Below are 26,320 nucleotides of genomic sequence, written 5' to 3' on the forward strand. Positions count from 1 at the left end.
CTGCTTTATGAATTCTGGTTTGCAGGCTGTAAGGCCTCTGCCCCTGGAGCAGCCGGCCATTCTGAAACCCAGTGTGATTTATCTCAGGAAGCCAAAGTTCCACCTGACCCTACGATCTCATTTCTGGGTGAAATGAAAAAACAAAAATGTTCACACAAAAAGCATTTTATGTAGATATAGTTATAACAGTCCTAAGTTATACAGATAGGGGGAAAGGACAGAGATGGCTCAGCAATTAAGACTACGACTTTTCAGAGGACTTGGATTCAGTTCCTAGCAGGATGGGAGGAGGACACAGACTCACCACCTGTAACATCCCCTCCAGAGAATCCAACACCCTCTTCTGACCTGGGGAGACACCTGGAGACACCACACACACACACACACACACACACACACACACACACACACACACCCTGGAAGGGAGGGGAGGGGAAGGAAGGAAGAGTGGAGAAATGATGTTTCTTAACTGGGGTCTTGATAAACTATTGTAGGACCTGCACCAATGGGGATAGGAAGAGGAAGGGAAGTTGGGTAGATTAAGGAGGAGAGAGGGTGAGGGAGGACACCTTCCTGCTAAGGGCAGGGGAACAACCAACTGGTTGCCTGCACGTTGGTCTAAAGTGCCCTTTGCTCTTTTTTCTGGTGGGGCTGGTAACTTCGAAGAAACAGTTAAGTTGAAGTTGAACAGTTAACATCTGCAAGAGACTGTCAAGGGTACCTACCTGAAGAAACAATGGCCGCAATTTAGCACAAAAGTCCCTCCCTCCCTTCGTGGTTCTGACATCCAGAAGGCCTGAGACACTCCAGATTATCTGGGAACCAGGGTTTGAACCTGTTCAGAGCAGGACTCTTTCTGCGGGACCCCCAGGATGGCGTTCAGCGTCGGCGCTAGCGAAGTGGCACGGGCGGGCGGGCGGGCGGAGGACAACCCGGGCCTCGCTCGCTCTGCGCGGTCCCCGAGGCCTGGGCGCGCGGCGTGTGCGGGGCCGGGCGGACGGGCGCGCGGGGAGGGCGGCAGGCGCGGGAGGGACGCCGCAGCTCGGCTCCCGCAAGGCCGCCCCATGGCCTCGCCGCGCCCGGCCCGCCTGGTGCCCGCGCTGCGCGCCCTGCTCTACTGGTCCCTGGTGTACGGCTACTGCGGGCTGTGCGCCTCCGTCCACCTGCTCAAACTTTTGTGGAGCATCGGCAAGGCACCGGCGCAGACCTTCCGCCGGGCGGCCCGGGCACACCCGCCCGCGTGCCTCAGCGACCCCTCTCTGGGTACCCACTGCTACGTGCGGATCAAGGTGAAGGCCGGCGCGCGCCCGGAGCGCGGGGAGGGAGCCTGATGCGGGCGTGGGTCGTGGGAGCCGCGGGCTTTAAGGGCGCTGGGCTGATTCTTCCCAAATGCTTCCCGGCTACCGGGACGCTACCGGGGGGACCCCAGGGAAGACAGGGGGGACAGGGCTGGGGGTTCTACAGGGGCTCAATTTATGTCTGTCCGCTTTCTCCTTATCGCGTGTGTGGGGTGGGGGCGGGAGGGAGACTATTTCTATGTGGAATTTCTCTAACCGGAGGATCCTCCTCCTGCCGAAGCAACTCAGAAAATTCTACCCCCCTTTCCTACTGCAAGGAGAAACCGTCTCCTGTCACCCTTTCTGCCTTTTGGGGCTCGGATCAGCTGCAGAACAACGCTCCTGGCGATGTCCTGCTGTCTTAGGTTTGTCCAGTTTTTTTGAGATGGAGCGAACGCACAGTTCTTTGGAAAGTCATTTCTGATTTCAGATGACCTAAGCAGAAACAAAAAAGAAATGGTGTGTGTTTGTGAGCAAGGCCGATGTGAGCACTCAGGGACCCGAGGGATGGAATAAAAAGTAGGTGTCCACTTTCCTTAGTAAAGCTTCCTTCGCTCGTCATTGACAGTACTTGTCCCAACTTCGGTCACAGCCCACAGACGTTCTATTTCCTGACGCCAGGTGGTGGAGTGAAATCGTCCCTGTGACACGCACTGCACTCTGACTCACAAGCCTCTCAAAGGCAGCATACGAGGAGATATTTATGTTACTGAGTCCTGACTTTCTGTCAGCAGCTAAATTCCCCCGCAACTGGGATTCAGAAAGGCAGGAGAAGCCTGAAAGATGAAAGAATCAAATGCCGTCACGTTTGGTAAAAACAAAACAAGCAAAAACAGAAAAATGAACCCGACCAACGGACTTAGAACTTAGTATAATTCATCATTATAATTATCGACCTGGCAAATACCTAGTACAGTAAAGTAGTGATTAAATCCAGTCCGACGGCCTTAACATCTCATTCTTCAAGATTCAACCACCACTAAAACATTTTTAAAGAGATAACAGCAAAGACGCATGTGCTAACTGCTGACTTATGGAGAAAATGTAACCTATGGACCATCGCGAGTTCCTCGGAATGCCTTTCTTTTTCCTTAGAAGGAGAACCAAGAGATAGACACAATGGTAATTCTAGTCAGCGAGTCACCTCATTCCTCTCCACCTGTTTATTTGTTTAGCGGTGCTACAGCTGCAACCTTCCCAGCTACCTTTATGACTTGCCTGACTTGTTTGGACCTCATTTGCGGGAGGGGATTGCGGAACTGAGAACCTCAGGTCTTAAAAAAGCAGGCGCTCTACCGCTGCACCTGGGCCTCATTTTCTAACTCTGTAGACAGAGTTAAATGAAATGACCGGCCAGACTTTCACGTCCAAAGTCCAGGGTCCATGCTCAACTTTTGACTTCCACTATCGTTCATACTTTCAGGAGTTTTGCTTCTTTTCCCTTTCTTTTCTGTTTTACTGTTCCTTGGTGTTTGCTGCTCTTGTTCCCGTTCCCTGCCTTTTCCTTGGGCTAGCTTATCTTCCACATGCTCAGTGAAGTCTCGGGCACTTGGTATATTCCGCTGTTAGAAGCACACACGGGAGGAACAGGCAGCGAGGGGACCATATATGAAACACTCAAGATAAAGTGTGGGAAGGAGATACCTAAAAATAAGAGAAGGGGTGTGAATTACATAACTTCTGACAGGCGAGCTAAGCAGAGTACATGAGATAGTCTTAGCAAAATTGAAATTCAGATCAGAATTATTTACATATCCTGCAGGGGATGAAACGTGACACCTCACTAAGACAAAAGCTACACTGTGACCTTGCTTCAGAAGCTCAAAATACACCATACACCGAACAAAGGAGAGGGGTATTCTAAGGGAATACCCCAAAGGTGAATTGGTCCATTTATCCTATTGATAACTCACGTTGTTAAATTAATATTTATTTCTTAATGCTAAAATAATTCAAGTGAGAATGTTTTCAGCCTAATGGAAATTCTAAACGTCTTAGTTTGATGATGCTTGTTACCACAATCTGCGTACTTCCCACTTTCAGGATTCAGGACTGAGATTTCACTATGTTGCTGCTGGAGAAAGGGGCAGACCTCTCATGCTGCTGCTTCATGGATTTCCGGAATTCTGGTAAAGTTACCGACTAACTTCTTCTCCTTCACGTTAGCACTCAGCAGCCTGGCTTGGTTCACTTGGTGATGCTGTAAAAGAATAGGATATTTTTCCCTTAGGTTGGGAAGCTGGTGTGAGGTGCCATGTATTGAGTCAGCCCAGGATAGAAGGTAGAAAGGCAAGACAGCAACAGAGGGTGAATTTGTGCTTAACCCCACGAGGTCAGGCTCGCTCATGCCATAATCATGTCTAACAAGTTCTACTCTTGATACTTTACAATCAGGGTTAAATGTCATCATGAGTTTTGCAGAGACAAACACTCTAACTGTAGAACTTACCACAGATGACTTTCTTGTAAGGACAAATCATTTCCCAGGGTGGTGAGTGACTCCTGAAGTCCCTGAAGCCACAGCAATGGTTTCCCTCCTAATCTAAAAGCATTAAATACATATGACCATCCTAATTATTTCAAGACAACATCTTGCTGTGTAGCCCAGGCTAGCCTTAAACTCAAACCTCTTCTCGTCCAGCCTCCAGCTGTCACGCTTCCTTTTAGAAAGATTTAAAAAGTCTTCTAATGTTTCAATTTTCTGAAATTTCAAGTTATAAAATAGCTTCTGCAGAGCAGCTACTCTGGACAAAATAAAATACAGCCCGGGTGAGGGAAGCAGGACTTGGCAGGAAGCCCAAGGCTTTGTTGAGAAGGCATGACCACAGGACATATGAATGTAGGCTCTATTACAGACCTAAATGTTTTAAAGTAAAAGAGAAAATTCCTATAGCAAAAAATTCATAGTGCTTTCTATTGTAGTCTACTGGTGTGGTTAGAATAAATATGTATATGGTTAGAATAAAATACCAGAACAGAAACTTACTTCCTACAGTTCTAGAGGCCAAAACGTTCAAGTCCTTGGGAGATTCAGTGTCTGTTAAGAGCCCAGTCCCTTTTCTCAAAATGCTGCCTGGTTGCTTTGTCCTTCCAAGGGACTGATATCAATCATATCCTCATGCAGTAGAAGGATAGGGAGGGCCTAGCTAACTCTCTTGAGTGCTTTATTTAATATCATATATGAGGGATCTGACTTCATGACTTAATCCCTCTTTAAAAGCCTCTCTCTTAATACTATTGGGGTTTGAAAGGAAATGGCCCCCAAAGAGAGTGGCCTTCTTGGAGGAAGTGTGTCACTGTGGGGGCGGGCTTTGAGGTCTCTTTGGCTCAAGCTTCCCTCAGCATGGCTGTCAGCTGACTTCCTGCTGCCTGCAAGTCAAGCTGTAGCACACTCTCAGCTCTGCACGCCTCCCTGCTCCCCACCATGATGATAACGGACCTCTGAAACTGTAAGCCAGCCGCCCCAATTAAATGTTTTCTTTATAAGAGCTGCTGTGGTCATGGTGTCTCTTCACAGCAATGAAAACCCAAACTAAGACAACTGCCATTTTGGCAAATTGTTTCAGTATATGAATTCAGGGGTATTTACACTGGCAATATCAGTGATGGAGGTGGAGATGTAAGTAACACCCAATTATGAAAAAATAGTGTATTAAAAAGAGATAGAAGAGACTGAGGTGAGAATAAAGTCTTTTTGTTGTTGGGTTTTTTTTTTTTTTTTTGGTTTGTTCATTTGCAACAAGATCTCTCTGTGTAGCTTTAGAGCCTGCCTCAGAATTCACTCTGTAGACCAACTGGCCTCCAACTCACAGAGATCAGCCTGCCTCTGCCTCCTGAGTGCTGGGATTAAATGTGTGTGCCACCACCACCCAGCAAGAAAGTCCTTTTTGCTGGCAGAGGGGTATGACCTTCAGATGGTTCATGAACTAAATAGGTTAGGGAGTGTTTTTTTTTTTTTTTTTTAAAAAAAAAGTCTTTTCTGGGTTGACACAAAAGTAGAATATTGGCTAACATTTGAAAAGCTAAAATCTTTCTCTTACTGTCCCATGGTGTCTGAAATTCTACCATTACAAATTCTTCATTTTGTTTAGAGCCTTGAAGATATTGTGTCCTGATTTTAAAGCAAACTCTGAGAGTTTATCTGGAGGTTTTACCAGGCATGCACAACTTCCCATATACCACTGACCAGAGAAAGGCCCTGCTCTATCAGAAGGCACCACGTGGAGTGGCAAGGAAGGGCTCAGGTGTCCCACCCAGGCAGACAGATCAGCCACATTGACACTGGTAATAAATAGGATGACAGAGTGTCACAGCCAGATTGCTTCTGCAGCCTTAAATGTGTCTTGCTCGAGGAATATTACCTTTAGACAATTTAGTCATTATTTATGGATGAGAGGGAGCCTATGGACTATCCATAAATAGTCTATCCAGAGTCTACCCATCACCTGATTTCTATAGTGCAAGAGGCCTGTAGGTATCATCTCGAGAAGATCTCTACCCACTCAGGGTTTAGTTGAATGGATAAACATGGAATTGTCTTCTTTTCTTCCATCTGGAAACAACCTAATTAAGAGGGAGAAAAACACCCAGTGTAACTGAGACATGTATAGGGAATTGCATCACAGAGTGCATGACATGACCACTTACTGTTGTACATTATTCTGAAGCATGAATCAAATTTTCCCAGAGTGGCAAAGGCAGGGAGTTCACTTATGGTCACAGGAATGTCCTGGTTGGTTTTTGTTGCCAGCTTAAAGAGGGGACCTCAAGTAAAGAATTGTTAAGAACAAATCGGCCTGCGGCATGTCTATGAGAGATTTTCTTAATTGCTAATTGAGGTAGGAGATCCCAGCTCATTATGGGCAGTACCATAGCTAGACAGATGGGCCTGGGCTAGGTAAGAAAGCTACCTGGTTACAGGAGAGGGAGGAGTCTTCTTCCAAGGTTCCTGCTTCAGTTCCTGCACCAGCTTCCCTTGGTGATGGACTGTTACCAGAACTGTAAAGTCCTCCCCAAATTGTTTATGGTCAGAATGTTTTTATCACCATGACAGAAAAGCAAAATAGAACAGGGACCTAAAATATCACTTAGAATATTTTTGCAGAGGTGTTGTGAGGATAGAATCAAAATGTGTAAAACCCTTCACGTGGGCCCAGTCAATACTTAAAATCTGTTCATTTGGGGACTGGGAAGACGGCTCAGTGGGTGAGGCACTCACTGCTCAAGTATGGGGGTCTAACATCCTCTCTGGTCTCTGCAGACACTCAATCACACAGACACACAAAAGTAAAGAAAATAAAAAGAAACCCTTACAATAGTTTTTAGTATTTAGAGTACCATACAGCCTAATGTACTATCTATACTTACTGTTGTTACCTGAGACTGGTGAGCAGTGGCAGTATTTAATGTGTACTGTTACATGGGGACACGAAACAGCAGGGTCCTGCATCTGCTTTCTTAAATGCACAGGAAGCGTTAGAGAAGATAACACATCTGTGGGAACTTTAGCTAAATCAGCCCAAACTAGGGCTGTTTGACAGAAGATGGTATTTCTCTCCCTCTGCCTCAATCTGCATCTCTTTTAAAAATATTTTTGAGCTGACCCAGGCAATTTCTGTGAGTTGCCTCCATCTGCAGCTGCCTGGAATGCTGCCATCCCTCCCGTGCAGAGGCGAGTGTGCACGCCTCGTCCTGATCTCAGCACGGCTGCGGCGGCCTCAGCCTCCACAGAAAGGACAGAAAGGATGCTCCACACCTCAAAGTGTCTGGCGTGGAAAACCAGGATCCTGAATTTTTTTTTTTTTTTACAGAAGTAGCAGGGGAAGAGGCTGTCTTGTTGTTTGTTTCCTCTGCGATTGTCTAGAGGTGTCAGCAAAGCTAAGCATGGTGGCACATGCCTATGATTCCAGCGTGGACAGGCCAAGACAAAGGAGCCTGAGGCCAGCTGGGTCTAAGCAGGGCTAGTGCCAGGCCTGCCTGCTAATAAGTTCCCATTCAGGAAACCAATAGCAAAACCACCATTTCTCTCTCTCTCTCTCTCTCTCTCTCTCTCTCTCTCTCCCCCTCTCTCTCTCTCTCTCTCTCTCACACACACACACACACACACACAAATGTTTTTAGGATAAAAAGTATGAAAATAGTTTTGTTTCAGTATCATAAGGGTTGTAGTCTTTGCAGCGTGTGACAGAGGGATTACGTTTGCTTTGTTCATATGAACAACAATGCCATCTGTCACTACAGGGATTTCAATTTTCATTTGTGGCCGAAATATGAGTCAAATTTGTTACTATTTATGAATTCCAGAAAAAAGATGTTTAAATTATTCCTCAGAGGCTGGTAGGAGGCTTGGTAGGTAAGGTGTTTGCTGTGTGAACGTGATAGCCTGCGCCCAAGGCCCAGGACCCATGTAAAAGGCAGACACCACTCACAGGATGCCAGCATGGAGGCAGACAGGCAGGTCTCTGGTAACTGGCTGTCTGGTTAGGCTGATCTGCAAGGATTAAGCCAGTGAGAGACCCTGTCTCAAAACAAACCAAGGTGGAGTCTGCAAAGATGGCTCATCAGTTAAGCTATTGCTGCTCTTGTAGAGGACCTGAGTTCAGTTCCCTGAAACCACATCAAAGAGACCATAGCTACCTGTAACTCCAGCTCTAAGGGTACCTGAGACTCTTCTGGACTCCTCAGACTCCTGTGGTCATATGCACATACCCTTCTACACAAGCACACACACACACGTACATATCTATACATTCATGCATTTGCAACTATACTCATATAAGTGTGCACATACACACAAAAATTATTCTTCTGAAATTTGTTAATATGTTGACATCTCCCGAGCTCTCAGAATTGATTAGAATGCTGTTTTGTCCTCACACATTTATAGCAATAGTTTCATTTTTCAAAATAAATTTTAGTTAATTTATAATATTACTAGGTGTCACTGTGACAAATATATGATATATTATCATATTTGGTCATGTCTGTCCTGTTAAACTCCTTTGCTCCTTGTCAAGTCTTCCCTTGTTCCCCTCCTTTCTCTAAACAATCCTGTCTTCATGTCATATATAATATATTGCTCATATATAGACATGATATAGAGAGAGGGGAGGAGAGGGAGAGAAAATAAAAACATGCAATATTTGCTTTTCTGGGAATGACTTGTTTTGCTTAGCATGATGTATCCAGTTCTATCATTTTCTCAAAAACAGGACGATTTCATTCTTATTTATGTGTAAATAAGGCTAATATGCCCTTGAGTAGATACACCATGTTTCTGCATCCATTCATTTGCTGGTGAGCATTCCCCTTTGCATTTCACAAGAGAACCACAGAAAAGTGCATCATAGCCCCTGGAGTCAGAGTTACAGACACTTACCAGATGCCAAGGGTGGGTTCTAGGAACCAAACTGGCCCTCTGTAAGAATAGTTAGTGCTCTTAAATGCTTACTGCCAACATCATTGTTCTGTTGGATTCTTTTAGTTTTCAGACCTTTCCAACCATAATTCCAACTGTTGAAGTTACTGAGTTATTGTTGTATTATTAAATAATTTGAATATTGAATATTAAAAATTTATTTTTGAATAATAAATAACTGAATAATTTCAATTGTTGAAATTACTAAAAACAAAATACTGAGCCCTTTTTGACTGTGGAATAAGGTAAGTCAAATTTAATTTAGAGGGAAATAGATTTTCATATAGCAAATCTATTTCCCTCTTAATTAAATTTCATTTTCAAAATGGCAAAGCCACCTGGCTCTACAGTACGAAAGTATTTTGTTTATATTACCCTGCCAAAGCATTGAGCCAGATTGTTGCAGATTCCAACAAAATTCTTAAGCTTATCTTCCTTATTATTATTTTAAAGGGTTAAGACATTTTATTTCATATAGAAATTCAATCTGGGGCGGGTGGTGGTGGCACACGCCTTTAATCCCAACACTCGGGAGGCAGAGACAGGCGGATCTCTGTGAGTTCGAGGCCAGCTTGGCCTACAAGAGCTAGTTCCAGTACAGGCTCCAAAGCTACAGAGAAACCCTGTCTCGAAAAACAAAAGAAAAGAAAAGAGAAATTCAATCTGTAAAGTAACTATTCTTAGTAAGGTTAGAAAATATATATAAATTTTGTATGTAATACTTCATAGTTTCTGTAAATTCTGACCCCTTGCTCTGAGTTTCTGGAAATCGGAAGGAGATGAGTGTTCCTAATGATGATGAAGGGAGGCTCTTTCTCACATGGCTCTCTTTTCCCTGTTATAACATGCAACTATATAACTTTTTTTAATAAGAGGGTTTTTTTGGTTATTTTTGAGATAGGGTCTTATGTAACCAGAGCTCACCATGTCACTGAGGATGACTTAACTTCTTAAAATTTTTATGTATTCAATTTTATGTATGTAGGTATATATTAGTATCCACAGAAGGCAGAAGTAGGCATTAGATCCTCTAGAAATGAAATTATGGATAGTGACAAGCCACCCTGTGGGTGCTGGGAATAATACCCAGGTCTTCTGGAATGGCAGCCAGTGCTTTTAATCACTGAGCTACCTTTCCAGCCCCTACATAGTTTTTAAAAGAATCATTTCTGACTCTTTTCCCTTAGGAAGTCTTTACTGTTCTTGTTTGTTGGTTGGTTTTGAGACAGAGTGTCATGCTGACCAATCAGAATGGTTTTGAGACAGGGTGTCACTATGCTGACCAGTCATCAGAACAGTTTTGAGACAGGGTGTCATTATGATGACCAATCAGAACAGTCTTGAGACAGAGTATCATTATAATGACCAATCAGAACGGCTTTGAGACAGGGTATCACTATGTTGACCAATTAGAATGATTTTGAGACAGGGTGTCATTATGCTGGCCAATCAGAACCGTTTTAGACAAAGTGTCATTGTGCTGACCAATCAGAATTCCTGCATTAGCGCATCTCTCAGTGCTCTGATAATGTTGCTCTTACTATTAGTCGACATTTATTTACTTTTGTGCATGTGCATGTATGTGACATGGCACATGCATGGAGGGGAGAGGAGAAGCTGTGGGAATGGGGTTCGTTCTCAGGGTCCAGCTCAGGGAGTCAGTCAGTCTTTACCCGCAGAGCTCCCGGGTCCACATTCTTAACGTTTCTTTTCCCCCTCAGGTATTCTTGGCGCCATCAACTGAGAGAATTTAAAAGTGAGTACAGAGTCGTTGCGCTGGATCTGAGAGGATATGGAGAGTCAGACGCACCTACTCATCAAGAGAGTTATAAACTGGACTGTCTAATTGCAGACATAAAGGATATTTTAGACTCTTTAGGTAGGTTAGCCTTTTGAATATTACTTATGTGTGCGTATGTGTTTCTATGTCTGTGTGGGTGTATGCACACATGTGTATGTAGGGACCTGCAGAGTCCAGAAGAAGGCACCGGAGGCTTTGGAAGTCACAGATGTCTGTGAGCCTGCTCTGAGCACTGGGATCCACATTCTAGCCTTCTGATGGGACAATAAGCACCCCTAACCCTAAGTCATCTCTCTAGTCCCAATTTAGCTTTTTTTTTAAAAAAAAGAAATCATTAATTATTTTTAAAAGATCTATTTATTATTTCTATTTTTGTGTTTATAAGGGTTTTGCTTACATGTATGTACGTACACCATGTGCATGCCTGGTTCCCACAACAGCCAGAAGGGGGCACCAGATCCCCTGGGACTGGGATTAGGGTGGTTGTGAGCTGTTCTGGGAGCTGGGAACAGAACCTGTGCCTTCTGCAAGAACAGCAGGTTCTTCCTTACCCATCCATCTCCACAGTATCATCTTTCAGTACTGAATAAACTGTGAACTGACCACGTATTTTCTCGGGAGGATGTCTATATCTAGCTAACCTAGATATAAATTATCAATGTCCTGGCCACATAATTCTGAGTATGCAGCACACACTGTTTGTGTGAGGAGCTTAAATTCCTGTACCCTGAGCACTCAGCTAAGAATGACTTTCAGACCTGCGTTTAAAAACAGACCTTGCTTATGGCTACAGCTATTGTTCAGTGATAGGCTGCCTGGTTAGCATGCCCAAGGTGCTGGGTTCCATCCCTGGTATATTGAGAATAGAGAACCACAGACCAACAGACAAACTTTTCCTCTCTTTTTCAGGGAGAATAAGGGGAGGGTAATCCCATTGGACTGGGACAAAAATAGATAAAGACATACTGTTTATCATTTAAAGAAAATTATACTCAGAAAGTTTCTTTCTTCAGAGCATATACCTAGATATTCATTATAAGATGCAGAGGCACTTACATGGTCTCTCTTGTATCTGTCAACTACAGCAATACTGTGTGAGAACCCCTGCCCCAAACTCTGGGAAAGACAGCCATGCCATGTATTCCTATGATCAGGGTTCTACAGGCTTCTACAGCCTGGGTGTGGGTCCACACGGGACCCTGGGTGGGGGTCCACGCGGGACCCTGGGTGGGGGTCCACGCGGGACCCTGGGTGGGGGTCCACGCGGGACCCTGGGTGTGGGATCACACAGGATCCTGGGTGGGGGTCCACATGGGACCCGTTCGCTTCTCTTATGAGTTGAGCTGGGCCCAAGCCAAGGAGATAGGAGCAGACGGGATCTTCTGGTGACAGCAGAGTTGGTAAAAGGCTGAGCCCAGCCACGTGGTTTTTTTTTTTTTTTTTTTTTTTTTTTTTTTTTTGAGATGNTTTTTTGAGACAGGGTTTCTCTGTGGCTTTGGAGCCTGTCCTGGAACTAGCTCTTGTAGACCAGGCTGGTCTCGAACTCACAGAGATCCACCTGCCTCTGCCTCCCAAATGCTGGGATTAAAGGCGTGCACATACACTTTTTAAAGTGTATAACTTGTAGGGATATTGGGTGAGATAAGGTAAGCATGACCTCAGGAATGTAACTCTTGCGGGAGATAGCGATGTCACCACTGCTTTCTTTACCGTGATGTCAGCATGTTTTCTTGGTCCCAGGGTATAGCAAATGTGTCCTGATTGGCCATGACTGGGGAGGCATGATTGCCTGGCTGATTGCCATCTGCTACCCTGAGATGATAATGAAGCTCATCGTCATTAACTTCCCACACCCGAGCGTATTTACAGGTGAGTTCCCTATCACCACTGACGTTTTGGATTAAAAACAGCAAAGTTTGGTTAGCATAATCTTTTAATGGTGGAGTGAAGCCTGGGCATGGGGGTTCCCATCTGTAATCTCAGCCCTTGGAAGTCTGAGGCAGGAGGACAGAGAGTTCAAGGCCAGCTTGAGCTACACAGTGAGACTCTGCCTCAAAGATAGGTAATAAATAAATCAATCACTAGATAAATAAATAAAGAGAACCAACTAAGCCGACGGGGCACGTGATACATGATGGCAGATACCTGAATTGATTTGTTTGTTTTCAGACAGGGCCTTACACTGTAGCCCAGGCTGACCTAAGCCCAGGTCTGACATGTGTCTGTGTTCGCGTGCGTGCATGCGTGCGTGAGTGTGTGTGTGTGTGTGTGTGTGTGTGTGTGTGTGTGTGTGTGATTGTGCGTAGGGGGAAATCAAGCCCAGGTCTCTACAATTGCTAGTGAGGCACTCTATCACTGAACTACAAAGCCAGCCTAATACTTTGCTTTAAACTTTCCTGGAAAAAATGTAAGAAAATTTAGCTTCTTATTTTCTTGTATAATTTCCTAATTTTTTGGACACCATTTCACTTATCTTGGAGCGGACTAAGGGAGGCAATGTTGGCAGTGCTTTGAAAATCACACATCCTGGCAGAAGGAAATTCTCTTTCCTGGGCGCTTTAGCTGCTGGACGCAAATCTATTTCTAACTCTCAACGGTTTCACCTCATGACCTCAGGACTTCTTTATTCTCTTAAAATTATTAAAGACCTCGGGGAGACTCTGTTTACCTGTTATATCTATAAGTGGTTACTACTTAGGAACTTAAAACTGGGATAATTAAAATATATTTATATATCCATTAGTTTTAAAAATTTATTGCAGGTTCACATAAACACTGCAATTTGATGAAAACTAAGTAGACTATACAAAAGGACTAATACACTAAACAAGAATTAGTGAAAAGAACGTTGTTTCAAATTTTACAAATCTTTTAATTCTGGCATAACAGAAGACAGCCGGCTCTTTGCGTCTGCCTCCAGTCTGTTGCGATATGTTCCTAGAGCAGAAGAGAGAGAAGAAATCTGGGCACACAAATTTGCCAGCACCCCGTCTTCTTTCACTGGTCCATGTTCACTCCCACTCCCCAAATTCATGGCCCCCTCTACTTTTTCCTTTTTTGTTTATTTCTTTATTTAAATTTTTTCATTTACATATCAACCCTAGTTCCCCTGCCCATTCTCTTACCTCCCACCTCTTCCCATCCCACCCACCCACTCCTCAGAGGGGGTAAAGCCTCCCTTGGGGAGTCAAGGAAGTCGGCCATAACAAGTTGAGGCAGGACCAAGGACCCCCCCCCCCCCACACACACACTTGTATCAAGGCTGAGCAAGAAAGACAAATATATGTACTCACTCATAAGTGGATTTTAGGGTGTGCGTGGGGATCTTGTTCTAAACATAAGTTTTATCGTGTTTAATAGGAAAGACTCATATTTGATGTTTCTTACAACCCCACCAAGCATTTGCAGACAATATGCCTGGATTTGTTTTCCAGCTAAACTGGTCAGTTAATCAGTTAAATTGATTTCTCTTGATTTAAGTGAAAAAAGTTCCACCTTCACAAAAAAAAGGTAGCATAGCAGTAGTACCGTTACCATCAAACGGTGTTCCTAAGACTCCCAGACACGTGAGTATAGTTACAAAATGAGAAATAAAATCACACCTCCCTAGCAAGATGGAGCTCAGTACCAGGTCAGGTAAACACTCCCCAGTCCTGTGGTTAGTGCCTCCTGATTGTCTTCATTGTCTTTCCAAGTGCTTCCCTTGCCACGCCTACCGAATCAGGCTCCTCCTCCCCATTCATTCCCGGAACACCAGCCACGCCTTCTTTCTGCTTCTTGCAGATGTCAATCCCAGGACCCATTTGGCTGTTCCTGGATGCCCTCGCTAGATTTTTGCAGAGCTGGCTCCCTCTCACCACGGAACACGAAGCCCGCCTTGCCACAGGCCACGTTGAGAGCCTTCTCTGGCCACCTCTCTTGATCTCCCCACCCTCTCCCTCTATCACTCTTGTTACCTTGTTCTGTTTTCCTCACGCTGTGCTGGGCTGGGGTTTGAACCCAGAGCCATGTGCACGTTAGACAAAGTGCTCTGCTAAGTGTTAGCAAGGGCACAGAGAAACCACCAGACTGGACCACTCCGAGAGCAAAAAGAAAGGTTTATTGGGGACCAAACTTTCAAGGCTATCTCTGGGGTGTGTGTGGGAGGGTGGACAGAGAGAAGAAAAAATGTCACAAACCAAGCAGGCTTTATATGACAGTGTGTGTTAGCAGGTGGTCTTTGGGCTGATTGGCTTGTTTGGATTGACGGGGAGCTGGATGCCCTTGCCCAGGGAAGTTGATCTTTGGGGGCAGATGAAGGGGGGTTCCTGGTAAACAGATCCCTGATTTCAATCTTTCATTTTGTTTTTCAAGGCTGGGTTTCTTTGAAACTGTGGAGCCTGTCCTGGAACTCACTCTGTAGGCCAGGCTGGCCTTGAACTCACAGAGATCCGCCTACCTCTAGAAATGGCTCAGCCTTTAAAGGCGAGGCTCACAACCAAAAATATAACAGTCTTCTCTTAACCCAATAACAATCCTTCTGTTTACCAAGCCAAAGCCCTTCTGTGTAGGACACTGTCACCAGCACTGCCATTTTGAGGGGCACACTTTGGGCCTCACACCAGCTGCACCACTGACCGTGGCACGATTTTAAGATGTTTTCTCTGCAGAAGACCCCCCCCCATCTGCTTGTTCCCTGATAAACCCCTGACTTACAGTTGATTCAAAAACTGTCATTGATTGAGTAATTTTCTAGATGCATGAATAAAGGTGTAGGAAATTATCCAGTTCCTATTGAAGGTGAGAAATAAAGACTTCAGTCTGAATCTGTCTAGAAGAAAACTCCTTTAAATAATGGGATACTGCATCACCATAGATTCCTAAGCAATACGTTAGGTGTGGGATCATGACCTCGGAGGTCAAGCAGGTAGTCCCGCCTCCCTGCTGAGTGAAAGCTTCTTAGGGAGGAACTTCCTTTTTGTTTAAGGAGTACACATTTTCTATACACTGGAAATAAATACCAAACAAAATAAAAGAGCAAGGGTGTACGGAAAGCCATGCTTTCTTTAATGGGATTGCCTAAAAAGTGGAATTGGTGTAAGACGTTCCCTCAGCAGTAACTAATTTACAGCGACTGGACAATGTCTAACATAGCACTTTCATTTCAGACTACATACTGCGGCACCCCGCCCAGCTGCTCAGATCTAGCTTTTATTACTTCTTCCAAATACCATGGTTCCCAGAATTTATGTTCTCGATTAATGATTTCAAGGTAAGTCAAACAAATACTTTATTATTATCATTATTATTTTTGACAAACATTTTAATGAAAATTAATATTTAAGAATGAAAATGAAATTAAAATGTTAATTATTAGATGTCTTAGTTACTTACTGTTCTATTGCCGAGAAGGGACACCATGACCAAGGCAACTTATGAAAGACAGCAATGAATTGGGGGTTCTTTTAGTTTCAGAGACTCATTTTCATCGTGGCAGAGAGCATCGTGGTAGATAGGCAGGCAGGCATGGTGCCAGAGCGTAGCTGAGAGCTCTTATCTGTAGGAAGAGAAAGAGTGACTGGGCCTGGTATGGGCTTTGAGACCTTACAACCCACCTCATAGAGATAACCTACTCCAACAATAACGAGTCCTTAGCTCCTAATCCTTCCAAAATCAGACCCTCCAACTGGGGACCAAGATTCCAACATACGAGTCTATGGGACCATTCTCAGTTAAACCACACAGTAGGTTTAAGGACTTTCTCTCAGGCTTCCTTATCTCTGTATCTCTATGGTTGTGTTTGGATGCCAGGCTGTCAACTGCACAGGAGCTTGTGTTGCTCCTGTCTAGTAGTCTTCATCTTCTTGTTTTCTCCACCAGTTAAAGAATAAAAAGGCAGGAAAAAAAATCTTGAACAAGAGGAATATCAGCAGAGAAATCTCAAACTCAGCAAACAAGAGCAGAGAACCAGCAGCTGAAGAAAGACATTTATTAGACATGAGGAAACACACAGTAAAATGACAATGGGGAAACCAAGAACTCAGTCTCCTTCTTGAGCACTGGGGCTTTTAAGCCTCTGAAAGGTCTACCTCCCCCGATTTAGGGTTGGTCAGTCTGAAGAAGAAAGACAGGATAGCTAATTGGCCCACAATGGTTGTGTAAGCGTGTGCTGATGTGGCCATGAACTTATGGAGACAGTCCACCAGGGGCCCGACCAGTGTGAGAAAAGTCCTCGAGGCCTTTGTTTTAAGCCGCCGGGCTTTTGTATCCAGTCGGGAAGATGAAGGAGAAGCTGGTTATACTTTTGTTACCAGCGTGGCCTGTCCCTCTGTAAGCCTTTTAGGGAATCTGCTCAAGTCCCAGTCCTTCGTTATAGGTGAGCGTCTCTCCACCTCTGACGGAGAAGAAGGCACGAGAGAGAGTTAGTGGACCATATATACTCAGGTGTCTTAGGAGCTTGTGGAATGCTTCTCTGATGTCTCAAACAGTGTTAGCTGTTGGGGAATTTTTTTTAAAGTAATAATAATATGACTGGAGATAATCCCATGTGTAACTTTGACAAGCGAGGGACCTTTGCTGAGGTTGAGTGAGGTTCTGGAGAATGAACCCAATAACCTCAAAGCTTTGAAAATGCTAAATACATCTAACTACTGAAATTTATCCCAGCCAATCAGGGCCTTTGAAAATACACAATTCTGACACCACTATCAAACCTAGCCAAATAAATAGCAACCCCTCAATGTCGTGTAATATGTGTTCAAATTTCCTTAAAGATTTCACTTTTCTTGATATACTTCATTTGTCTCGACCAAATAATGGCCACAGGTATTGTATTTAGTTGTTATGTTGATTTGTTTGCTTTTCTTCCCTCTTCTCTTCCCTCCGCTCTGCTTCCCTTTCCCTTCTTCCTTTTATTTTTTAAGAGATTCACTATATTTCCCAGGCTGTTTTTAAATTTTGGGGCTCAAGAAATCTTCGTCCTCCTTGGTAGCTGGGACGACAGGGTCTGGCCAACATATCCAGCTGCTATGACTTTTAAAATTGTTTCAAGTTCCTTGTTTCTTTGCTTTTCTCTTAATGGGGATGGTGGCACACACCTGTAATCCGAGCACTCAGGAGGCAAAGGCTGAGGTGGGAGGGTGGCGGGCGGAGGGTGGCGGGTGGAGGGCGGCAGAGGGCAGAGGCAGTTAAGACTACCACAAATCTGAGCCCTGCCTGGTCCACACTAACCAGTTAGTAACAAACTAACAAGCAAACTTGAAGTTGAAGCAATTAGGTTGCTCGCCCTGAGGGAGGATGCCTAGTTGGGATTTCCTAGCTGCTTCCATGTGCTGTTCCACTTTGACCCGATAGCCCTGGTTTTTCCTACTTTATAGACGCTGGCTGATCTAGAGGCTTAGTTATATTGGATTTTAATTTGATAGGGATTTTCAAAAGGCAGTACTATATATTTCCTTGTACATCCTCTCAGCCAAACCTGTTATATTTGGTTGTCTCCATTTTACTTACATTGTGCCCCTGAGCCATTAGCCCAGTCCAGTCACAACTTCCTGGCACTCTGCCAAATTTATGTTGCTATTAATCATGTAGTTTTATTATTTCAGTACAGTATGCAACATGATAATTTTCTAATTCTGTCATTCTTTCTGTTTTTATCAACTGGAACTTTTCACATCTTTTGGTGATTTTTAAATAAAAAATAACAGGATGGATGTTCCATGCCATGAGTATATATTTGACATGCCAATAACTACCAGTCATTCTTGTTTCTGAGGTCCATATTATTCCATAGGAGCCAAGTGGGAGTCCCCCAAATCTTGGTTCCTGTGTCTCTGTTATATAATCATTTAAAATGATGATAGTTCATATTTAACTTAGGAATCTGTTACTTCCTGTCCCAGTATGGAATCATCCGTCTACCTAAGAAACTGTTATTCCATCTAGTGAGAAGTGGTATTTCAGACCACAGTTTGGATGTCAAGGTGATCATTTTATGGGGCTTCTGTAAGCAGAGATTGCTTGTTCATTTCCCAGCCACCCAGACTTGAATAAGCACACAGAAACTATATTAACTGCAACACTGTTTGGCCAACAACTCAGGCGTATTTCTAGCTAACTCTTTTATCTTAAATTAACCCATTTCTATTATTCTGTGTATCATCACAAGGCTGTTCTGGCATTTGGCGTCTCCTTGACTCCACCTGCTCTCTCTCTCTCTCTCTATTCTGATTTCCCACCTGGCTTTACTCTGCTAAGCCATTGGCCCAAACAGCTTTATTCATCAACCAATAAAAGCAATGCTTATACAGAAGACTTGCCACTTCAGGTTTCTAGATACTTTTATCAGACAGAATTTGTTTATAGTGTTTAAAAAGAAGAAATGACTCATGAAATCTTGCTTGTATTTCTAAAGACAGGATTTTAACTAACTTTTCTGATACTATATAAAACATTTGTATTGTTCCATGTTAGTGCTTAGACAAAGCACATTCAGAACAGTCTTGCTTGTCTGTCTGTCCATCCACCCTGCTCCCTCCCTCTCTCATAGGCGACCATTTAATTTATTTATTTATTTTTGTAAACTATAACCTAGCCTATAATGCACACGTTTCTATGTAAACAGCTGTAAATGTCAGTGTTGTGAATCATCCAGAAAGGAGATCAAGAAAGGATAAGGCCACGAGGAAGGATGGAATTTAGGAGAAAGAACATGCCACTTGCAAAGAGGATATAAGTTAACTGTTCTTCTAATTTCAACTAAGCTGTGTGGGTTTTTTTTTAGATAAATTAATTACAGCATTTCTCCCTTCTTCCCTCACTCCACTCCCTCCGTACGCCTCTCCCCACTCCTTGAAATGTTTGGTCTCCTTTTCACTACCATGGATGTACATACATCTATCTTGCTAACTATAACCTATTCATTCCATATAACGTTATTGTATGTGTGTTTGTGGAGCTGACCATTTGGCGCTGGACAACAATTGGTGTGCTCTTTTCTAGGGAAGAACCATTCCTCTCACTCCCAGCTCTCCTCAGTTGCCTGGAGTTCTTTGAGTAGGGCGAGGTCTTGTGGGCTTTTCCCTTACCAGCTGGCACGGCCATTGGTGTCATCCTTGTTCAGCTCATGTTAAAGCAGTCACATTGGCGAGACATTGTGCGTAGCTTCTGTGTTACTAGAAAACACAACCTCACAGCAAACCCCCTGACCCTCCGGCTCTTACAGTCTTTCTGCCTCCTCTTTGACAATGTTCCCTGAGCCTTGGATGTGGACATATTTTGTAGATGTAGCCCCTGGGACTGGGCTCCATAACTCTGCATTTTGATTGGTTGTGATGTTCTGAAGTGGCCTGTCTGTTGCATGATGAAGCATGAAGACTGTATATACTTACCTGTGGGTATAAGGACAAACATTGATGCATTGTTGTTAGGGATTATGTTGGTTTAGTAAATTAGAGGTTGTAGATCCTCCTTCAAAAACCATGACTTCACTAGGTTAACTGAATAGTTAACTAGGTTTCCAGTTGTTGAACAGGTTTTAAGTCCGATTAGAAAGCAGTTGGTTACCACCAAGGTGTGTGTGCCATCATTGCACCCATCATGACATACCAATCCTTAATGTGGTTCTACGTGCCACAGCTGGGTAGAACTGCCGGCACTTCCCTCCTTTGGACATCTGCGCGGTGCCTGCTGGGACCATGAAAGCCATATCTCAGGGAGGAGGGAATTCAGGGGTCTCTGTGCTGGGTTTCTAAAGCATGTGGTGTCTTCTGCACTAAGGATTTATCTTCCACCTTTTGGCGACAACCAAGGGCAACAGCAAAAGCCTGAGTGATTTGGGAATCTCTTAGACTGAAAAGAAGGCATCTCATGTTTGGTACTGGGATTTTTGTGAGGTGGTCTTTGGCTCTTGGAGGAAGCATTGTCAATCAAAATCCAAATATGTGTGTGTGTGTGTGTGTGTAAACAGGTCTATATTTACATGTATATAATACACTAGGTAACATGTATTATAGATTTTATTGTTTAGGTAAATAGTTAATAGTATGATTCTTTGCATCTTTATTGTTAATTTATTCATCTCCCTCCCCCTCCCCTGAAGAAAACCTCCTTTCCCATTTTCCTATCAGATCGCCTCTAGCCTGCTCTTCCCCCTCTATTGCTTCCCAGCCCCCAGTCCTAACTAATCCTAATGGTCCTGTTTACTTTCCTGGTTTCTTAGCTACTATATACTCACATCTGATGATTTAGAGCTAGGAGTCTCCAGTAAGAGGGAACATTTGATGTTTGTCTTTTTGAGTCAGTGTTACCTCATTCACTGGGATTTTTTCTAGTTCCATCAGTTCTTGTGTGTGTGTGTGTGTGTGTGTGTGTGTGTGTGTGTGTGTGTGTGTGGTAGGAAAGTACATAAAAATTCAATTGATAGAGGAAGTGTAAAACCTTAGTTGAAGTTCCAGGGCTTCAGAAGGTGCATTCTAACTATATAGAAGTTCACTGAAATATAGTTTGAGACTGGGCAAGTGTTTGTTTTAGTGTCTACCTTACTCTAGCCAAGAGAAGCTTTATTTGTGAGTTTATCACAGAAAATGATTATTTTTCTTACACAGTGAGCAGTGGTGCTCAGAGCACTTTGTACACTACCGTGTGACTGTACTAGAACTTATTCAACAAGTCCTCAATTGATGGGGATTGAGTTTTCCTGCTCCTTTTCAAATAACATGATTAAGTGGGATGTACGTACACTACCGTGTACTTTGTACACTACCATGTGACTGTACTAGAACTTATTCAACAAGTCCTCAATTGATGGGGATTGAGTTTTCCTGCTCCTTTTCAAATAACATGATTAAGTGGGATGTACGTACACTACCGTGTACTTTGTACACTACCATGTGACTGTACTAGAACTTATTCAACAAGTCCTCAATTGATGGGGATTGAGTTTTCCTGCTCCTTTTCAAATAACATGATTAAGTGGGATGTACGTACAACGGCATCCCACTTGTGCAGGGATGTTTCTGTGTGGAAGGGTTTACATTAGAAACTTCTCCATGGTTATTATCTGGGGGGGGGGGATGTGACGGTGAGAGGATAATGAGCGTTAGCTGGTTTTCTTCTGCCAGGTGTGACTGAGACTTGGTAGACAATGGCTCCTCCTGACACGTAGCTGAGCCACTGAAGCAGTTCAGTAGCTTTCAGTTAGGACTTTAAGAACGAGCGTGACAAAGCCGACTTGGAAAGTTCAGCAAACGTGATGACTAACAGTTATTTCTTTAAACTCCACTTCATTCACTTATGAAACTGGTGGGAACTGCGGTATAAACTAAGTTGTGACATAAACTGTGTTTCTTACTCTGGCTTGAATAACTTTGTAAGAAGGACCTTCCTGGCCACTAAGCAGTAGTTGGAATAGTAAGGAAGGCATTTTGGTAGGTGTACTACCTGGCAGGGTCTTATAGAATGTGAATAGGCACCAAGATAGCACACTTTTCAAGAGGATGATATTCACAAAGAGACTGAAAAGTTAGAATAAAAAACCTAAGAAAGCAGAAATGTGAAATGCATCTAAAGACAATGAAACCTTGAGATGGAGCAAAAATTAGGAGTTACCACTTCATATAAACAACCACCATATCCCCCATCAACCACCATATCCCCCCTATTAACTACCGTACCACCTCTCCCTTTTTTTTTTTTTTTTTTTTTTTTTGAGACAAGGCTGCATAAAAGCCAGGATGACCTTTACTCACTCGTATACAGAAAAGGTGACGTTGGCCTCTGGTCCTCTTGACTCTACTGAAATGCTGGGGTGACCAGCTCGTGCTGGCTACTGTGCTCGGTGTAAGCAGTACTAGGAATAGAGCCACATTTTTGTGCACGCTGGCCGAGTACTCTACCAACTGAGCTACGCTGTCGGCCCCAGATCCCGTTTAAGTGAGAGCTTCAGTTTAAATTCCTGTCTTTTGGCTTCAATCAGGCTCTGAAGCACCTGTTCACCAGCCGGAGCACTGGCATTGGAAGGAGAGGACGTCGGCTGACCGCGGACGATCTGGAAGCCTACATTTATGTCTTTTCGCAGCCCGGGGCACTGAGTGGCCCAATTAACCATTATCGAAACATTTTCAAGTCAGTATAATTTCTCTTGGGTTAAGTAAAATAGTTCAATTTAAAGAGATAACATTTATTTTATTTTAAATTAAATGTACCCCTTATTCCCCAGATACAGCACATTCTCTCTCTCTCTCTCTCTCTCTCTCTCTCTCTCTCTCTCTCTCTCTCTCTCTGTGATGGTAATGTGTTCATACCCTACAGCACCCACGTGGCAGGAAGAAGACAACCTTGGGTGTCAGTCTCCTCTCTATCTCTGTGTGTGTGTCTGTGTGTGTGCACACGTGTGTGTGTGTGTGTGTGTGTGTGTGATAATGCTCATACTCTACAGAGCCCATGTGGCAGAGAGAAGACAACCTTGGGGGGGTCGATCTTCACCTTCTATCCCCTTGTTGGAAGCTGAGTCTTCGTTTTCTGCTACATAACCCAGACTAACTGAGCCGTGAGCTTCCTGGGACTCTACGTAGAAATGCTGGGATTGCAGGTGTTATTCTACTTGTTGACCTGAACTCAGGGCCTCATACTTGTGTGGCCACCATGGAGTCATCACCCCAGCCCCAAACACAATATTCTGTTTCTTTCATAGAAATTGGTTTTGTTTTATTTTGTTTTCTGAGGCAGGGTTTCTCTGTGAAATAGTCCTGGCTGTCCTGGAACTTGCTTTGTAGACCAGGCTGGCCTTGAACTCAGAGATCCGCCTGCCTCTACCTCCCAAGTGCTGGAATTACAGGTGTGTACCAACACTGTTGCCTTGCTCATAAAAAAAATTAAAAAATGAAAAAATAGAGAATAATATAATAGATCTCCCATGTGGCCATTGCTTTTTTATCCATAATTCTATCCACTTATTCTTTCCTTTTGAGTAGATTCATTTTTATTATATTGCAATGCTCATGCATTAATTCACTCAGGAAACATTTTTAAGAACATTTTATGTCCTTGGCTGTGAACACTCAAGGTGCAATGTTGAGTAAAACAAGACAAGGACGCTGAGCTCACAAATCTTGCCCCATGTAGAGAAAACAGACATGAAATACACAATGGCCATAATGAACCCATGTAAGTCACAAACACACAGAGAAGCTTTGAAAGGGAGAAAGGTGAAAAGTGAGGAGACAATGCTTGAGCAAAGAAGCCAAGTCCAGGCCAAGGCCAGGGGGCCAGAAAGAGAAAAGGTGAGGACTAAGGCTGTGTGGGGAGTGGATGTGATTTTATGTAGCACAATCAGGGTCCACGCTGCAGCATGGGTCCACGTGGCAGCATTGTCCACGTGGCAGCATGGGTCCACGTGGCAGCATTGTCCACGTGGCAGAACGAGTAGGGTCCATGTGGCGGGAGCTCAGGACTGAGAGGACAAGAAGAGCATGGAGGTATTTTCAGTAACTTTAAACCAGGATTTGTGGGGTGGACTACCAACTCAAAAGAGTCAGGAAAAGGGAAAAGAAGCAGGGAGAGAGACAAAATAAGATAACCACAACAATGGTAGCACCCAGGCATGGTGATGTACGGTGTGCAATCCCAGCTCTGGAAGGGCTGAGGCAGGAGGATCATAAATGCAAGGGACAGCCTGGGTTACCCAGTAAGACCATGTCTAAACAGACAGCAATCTGAGTATCTTGGTGTCATGGTGTCTTTCTTACCATGTAAGGGGGAGGGTCTCTAAAATGTCAAGAACGCCCCCCACCCAGAAAAGTGTGTTTGAAGTGGCAGAGAGAGGAAAGACGCTCTTGTATTTCTGTCCTTTCCTAAACTCTTTGCTTGTTCTCACTGTGACCGCCCACTGAGAAGACCTGCACCCAGGAGAAAGACTGTTATCTCCAGGAGATAGGAAGCCCACGAAAGGCAAAGCGTATGACTTTGTTCGTTTGGGTTATGTTGTTATTTTTCTTTAGAGAGTCTCACTGTGTAGCCTTGGTTGGCCCTGTACAGAATTCAGCTTTATGAAAGCTGAAGACAGTTGATTTTTTTGTGTGAGTGTATGTGCAGGTTGTGTGTTCCTGAGTGCTGAAGACAGCCTGGGATGCCCCCTCAGGGCCATGCACCTTTCTTTTTGAGCTCGTTTCTTACTGTGCAGCTGGGGCTTGAGGATTAGACCAGACTGGAAAGTCAGCAGGCCCTAGAGAACCTCCTGCCCTGGCCTCTGCTGGTTATAAATGCAGCTGACACCTCAGCTTTTACCTGATGCTGGAGATGCAAGTCAGCTCTTGACTGGTAAACTTTTACTAGATTTTACTAGATTCCTTTGAGGGTTTGTTTGGTTGGTTGGTTTTATTTTGTTTTGTTTAGGGGTTTGTTAACTTGTTTTTAGGTCTCAACTTTGGCCCATGCTGCCCTGGAATTCACTATGTAGCCCAGGTCAGCCTTGAACTTGAAGCATTGTCCTGCCTCTTGAGTATTGAGTATTGAGATTGCATTCACCAACACACTCCACATAATTGGATCAGTCTGACTGCCCAGTGTGGTGATTGACATTTTTCATTATCGCTTCCCAGGGGAGCTTTTAAAGACATTTCCCCCAAAATTACCCTGCCCCATGAAAATTCAGTATGTTTGTGTACTCTGTGCATATTCAGGTTTTATGAATAAAATGTGAGGTTCTTCTACCCTCCCAAGCCCGTTTTTACCCCATCAGTGAGAGACAGTATGTCTCCTGTGAGGGGCACTTCGCCATGCAGTGCTAGGAAGGACGTTCTCAGGTTGATGCATTTGATCTTTCAGCTGCCTGCCTCTCAAGCACCACATGGTGACGACGCCGACACTGCTCCTGTGGGGAGAGGAAGATGCATTCATGGAGGCTGAGATGGCTGAAGTCACAAAGGTTTACGTTAAAAACTATTTCAGACTCACCGTTTTGTCAGAAGGTAGCCATTGGCTTCAGCAGGACCAACCTGACATAGTGAACAGGCTGATATGGGCATTCCTGAGGGAAGACAGGAGAAGAGAATGACCGTCTCCTGTGAAGAGCCTATAAGGGAATCGCAAAAACCTCCTAAAACTCGTTCATCAATTTACGTTTTACTAGGAAAAATCACCTGTTTTAATATGCTTGATTATAAATAAATATAGTGAAATATGGTATTGAAAAAAGTCTATGTAATTTTTTCACTATATCTGCACAGAGAAATGCCTGCCTTAAAATACACAGTTGTACAAAAAGGTAACCAAGGAAAATGGCTCAGGTTTGGCTTCTTGTTTTCTTTGTTATACTAACATGTGGTGCCTTTTGCAAACATACATGAACATGAGCTGTGCCGAAGGGCGAAAGGCAGATCTGCAATGGAAAACATTTTAATTTCATTGTTAAAACAATGTTTTCTTTACTGGTTTTTTTTGGTCAATAAAAATCCCATCATTAAATCCTGTGTATTTATAATATATAAAGGAATTTTAATGTAAACTTAGCCAGATGGGTATTTCTGAAAATGTGTCTTAAGTTTATCTATGATGAAGGATTAAACTAATTGAAACTGGTACAAGCTACATCAACCAAGTAGGAAAATATCTTTTTACACCTTCAATGCAGTAAGAAATAAATACTACTATTCCTTTATACACTAGAATCCAAGTTTTATAGGATAAGATTCTTAATTTTTATAAATCTGATGTACATCATCTAGAATAAAGGCCTACTGCACTGTAGACTTGCAGATAATTTCTTAGTGAACAAATGCAGTCTTAAGA

General features: G+C 43.6%; 1 protein-coding gene across 1 annotated transcript; it reads left to right on the forward strand.

The window, feature by feature from the left end:
- The first annotated feature begins 1,064 nt into the window (after window positions 1-1,064).
- On the forward strand, window positions 1,065-25,703 carry Ephx4 (epoxide hydrolase 4). The gene is made up of 7 exons (XM_050155847.1): window positions 1,065-1,289; window positions 3,381-3,466; window positions 10,476-10,633; window positions 12,296-12,424; window positions 15,703-15,806; window positions 22,509-22,657; window positions 25,358-25,703. Exons 1-7 carry the CDS (start codon window positions 1,065-1,067, stop codon window positions 25,584-25,586), a joined length of 1,080 nt encoding a protein of 359 aa, XP_050011804.1. The 3' UTR covers window positions 25,587-25,703.
- Window positions 25,704-26,320: the final 617 nt, after the last annotated feature.

This window comes from Alexandromys fortis, unplaced genomic scaffold, assembly GCF_014885135.2.
Source record: "Alexandromys fortis isolate MF-2015 unplaced genomic scaffold, M_Fortis_MF-2015_v1.1 scaffold_87, whole genome shotgun sequence".
NCBI lineage: Eukaryota > Metazoa > Chordata > Mammalia > Rodentia > Cricetidae > Alexandromys > Alexandromys fortis.

Excerpts from the sequence above, each read along its gene's own strand:
- Ephx4 (XM_050155847.1), top strand. The coding sequence starts at position 1,065 with ATGGCCTCGCCGCGCCCGGCCCGCCTGGTGCCCGCGCTGCGCGCCCTG. Across the intron at positions 1,290-3,380 it reads ACTGCTACGTGCGGATCAAG|GATTCAGGACTGAGATTTCA; the intron begins GTGAAGGCCGGC and ends TCCCACTTTCAG. Across the intron at positions 22,658-25,357 it reads CATTATCGAAACATTTTCAA|CTGCCTGCCTCTCAAGCACC; the intron begins GTCAGTATAATT and ends TTGATCTTTCAG.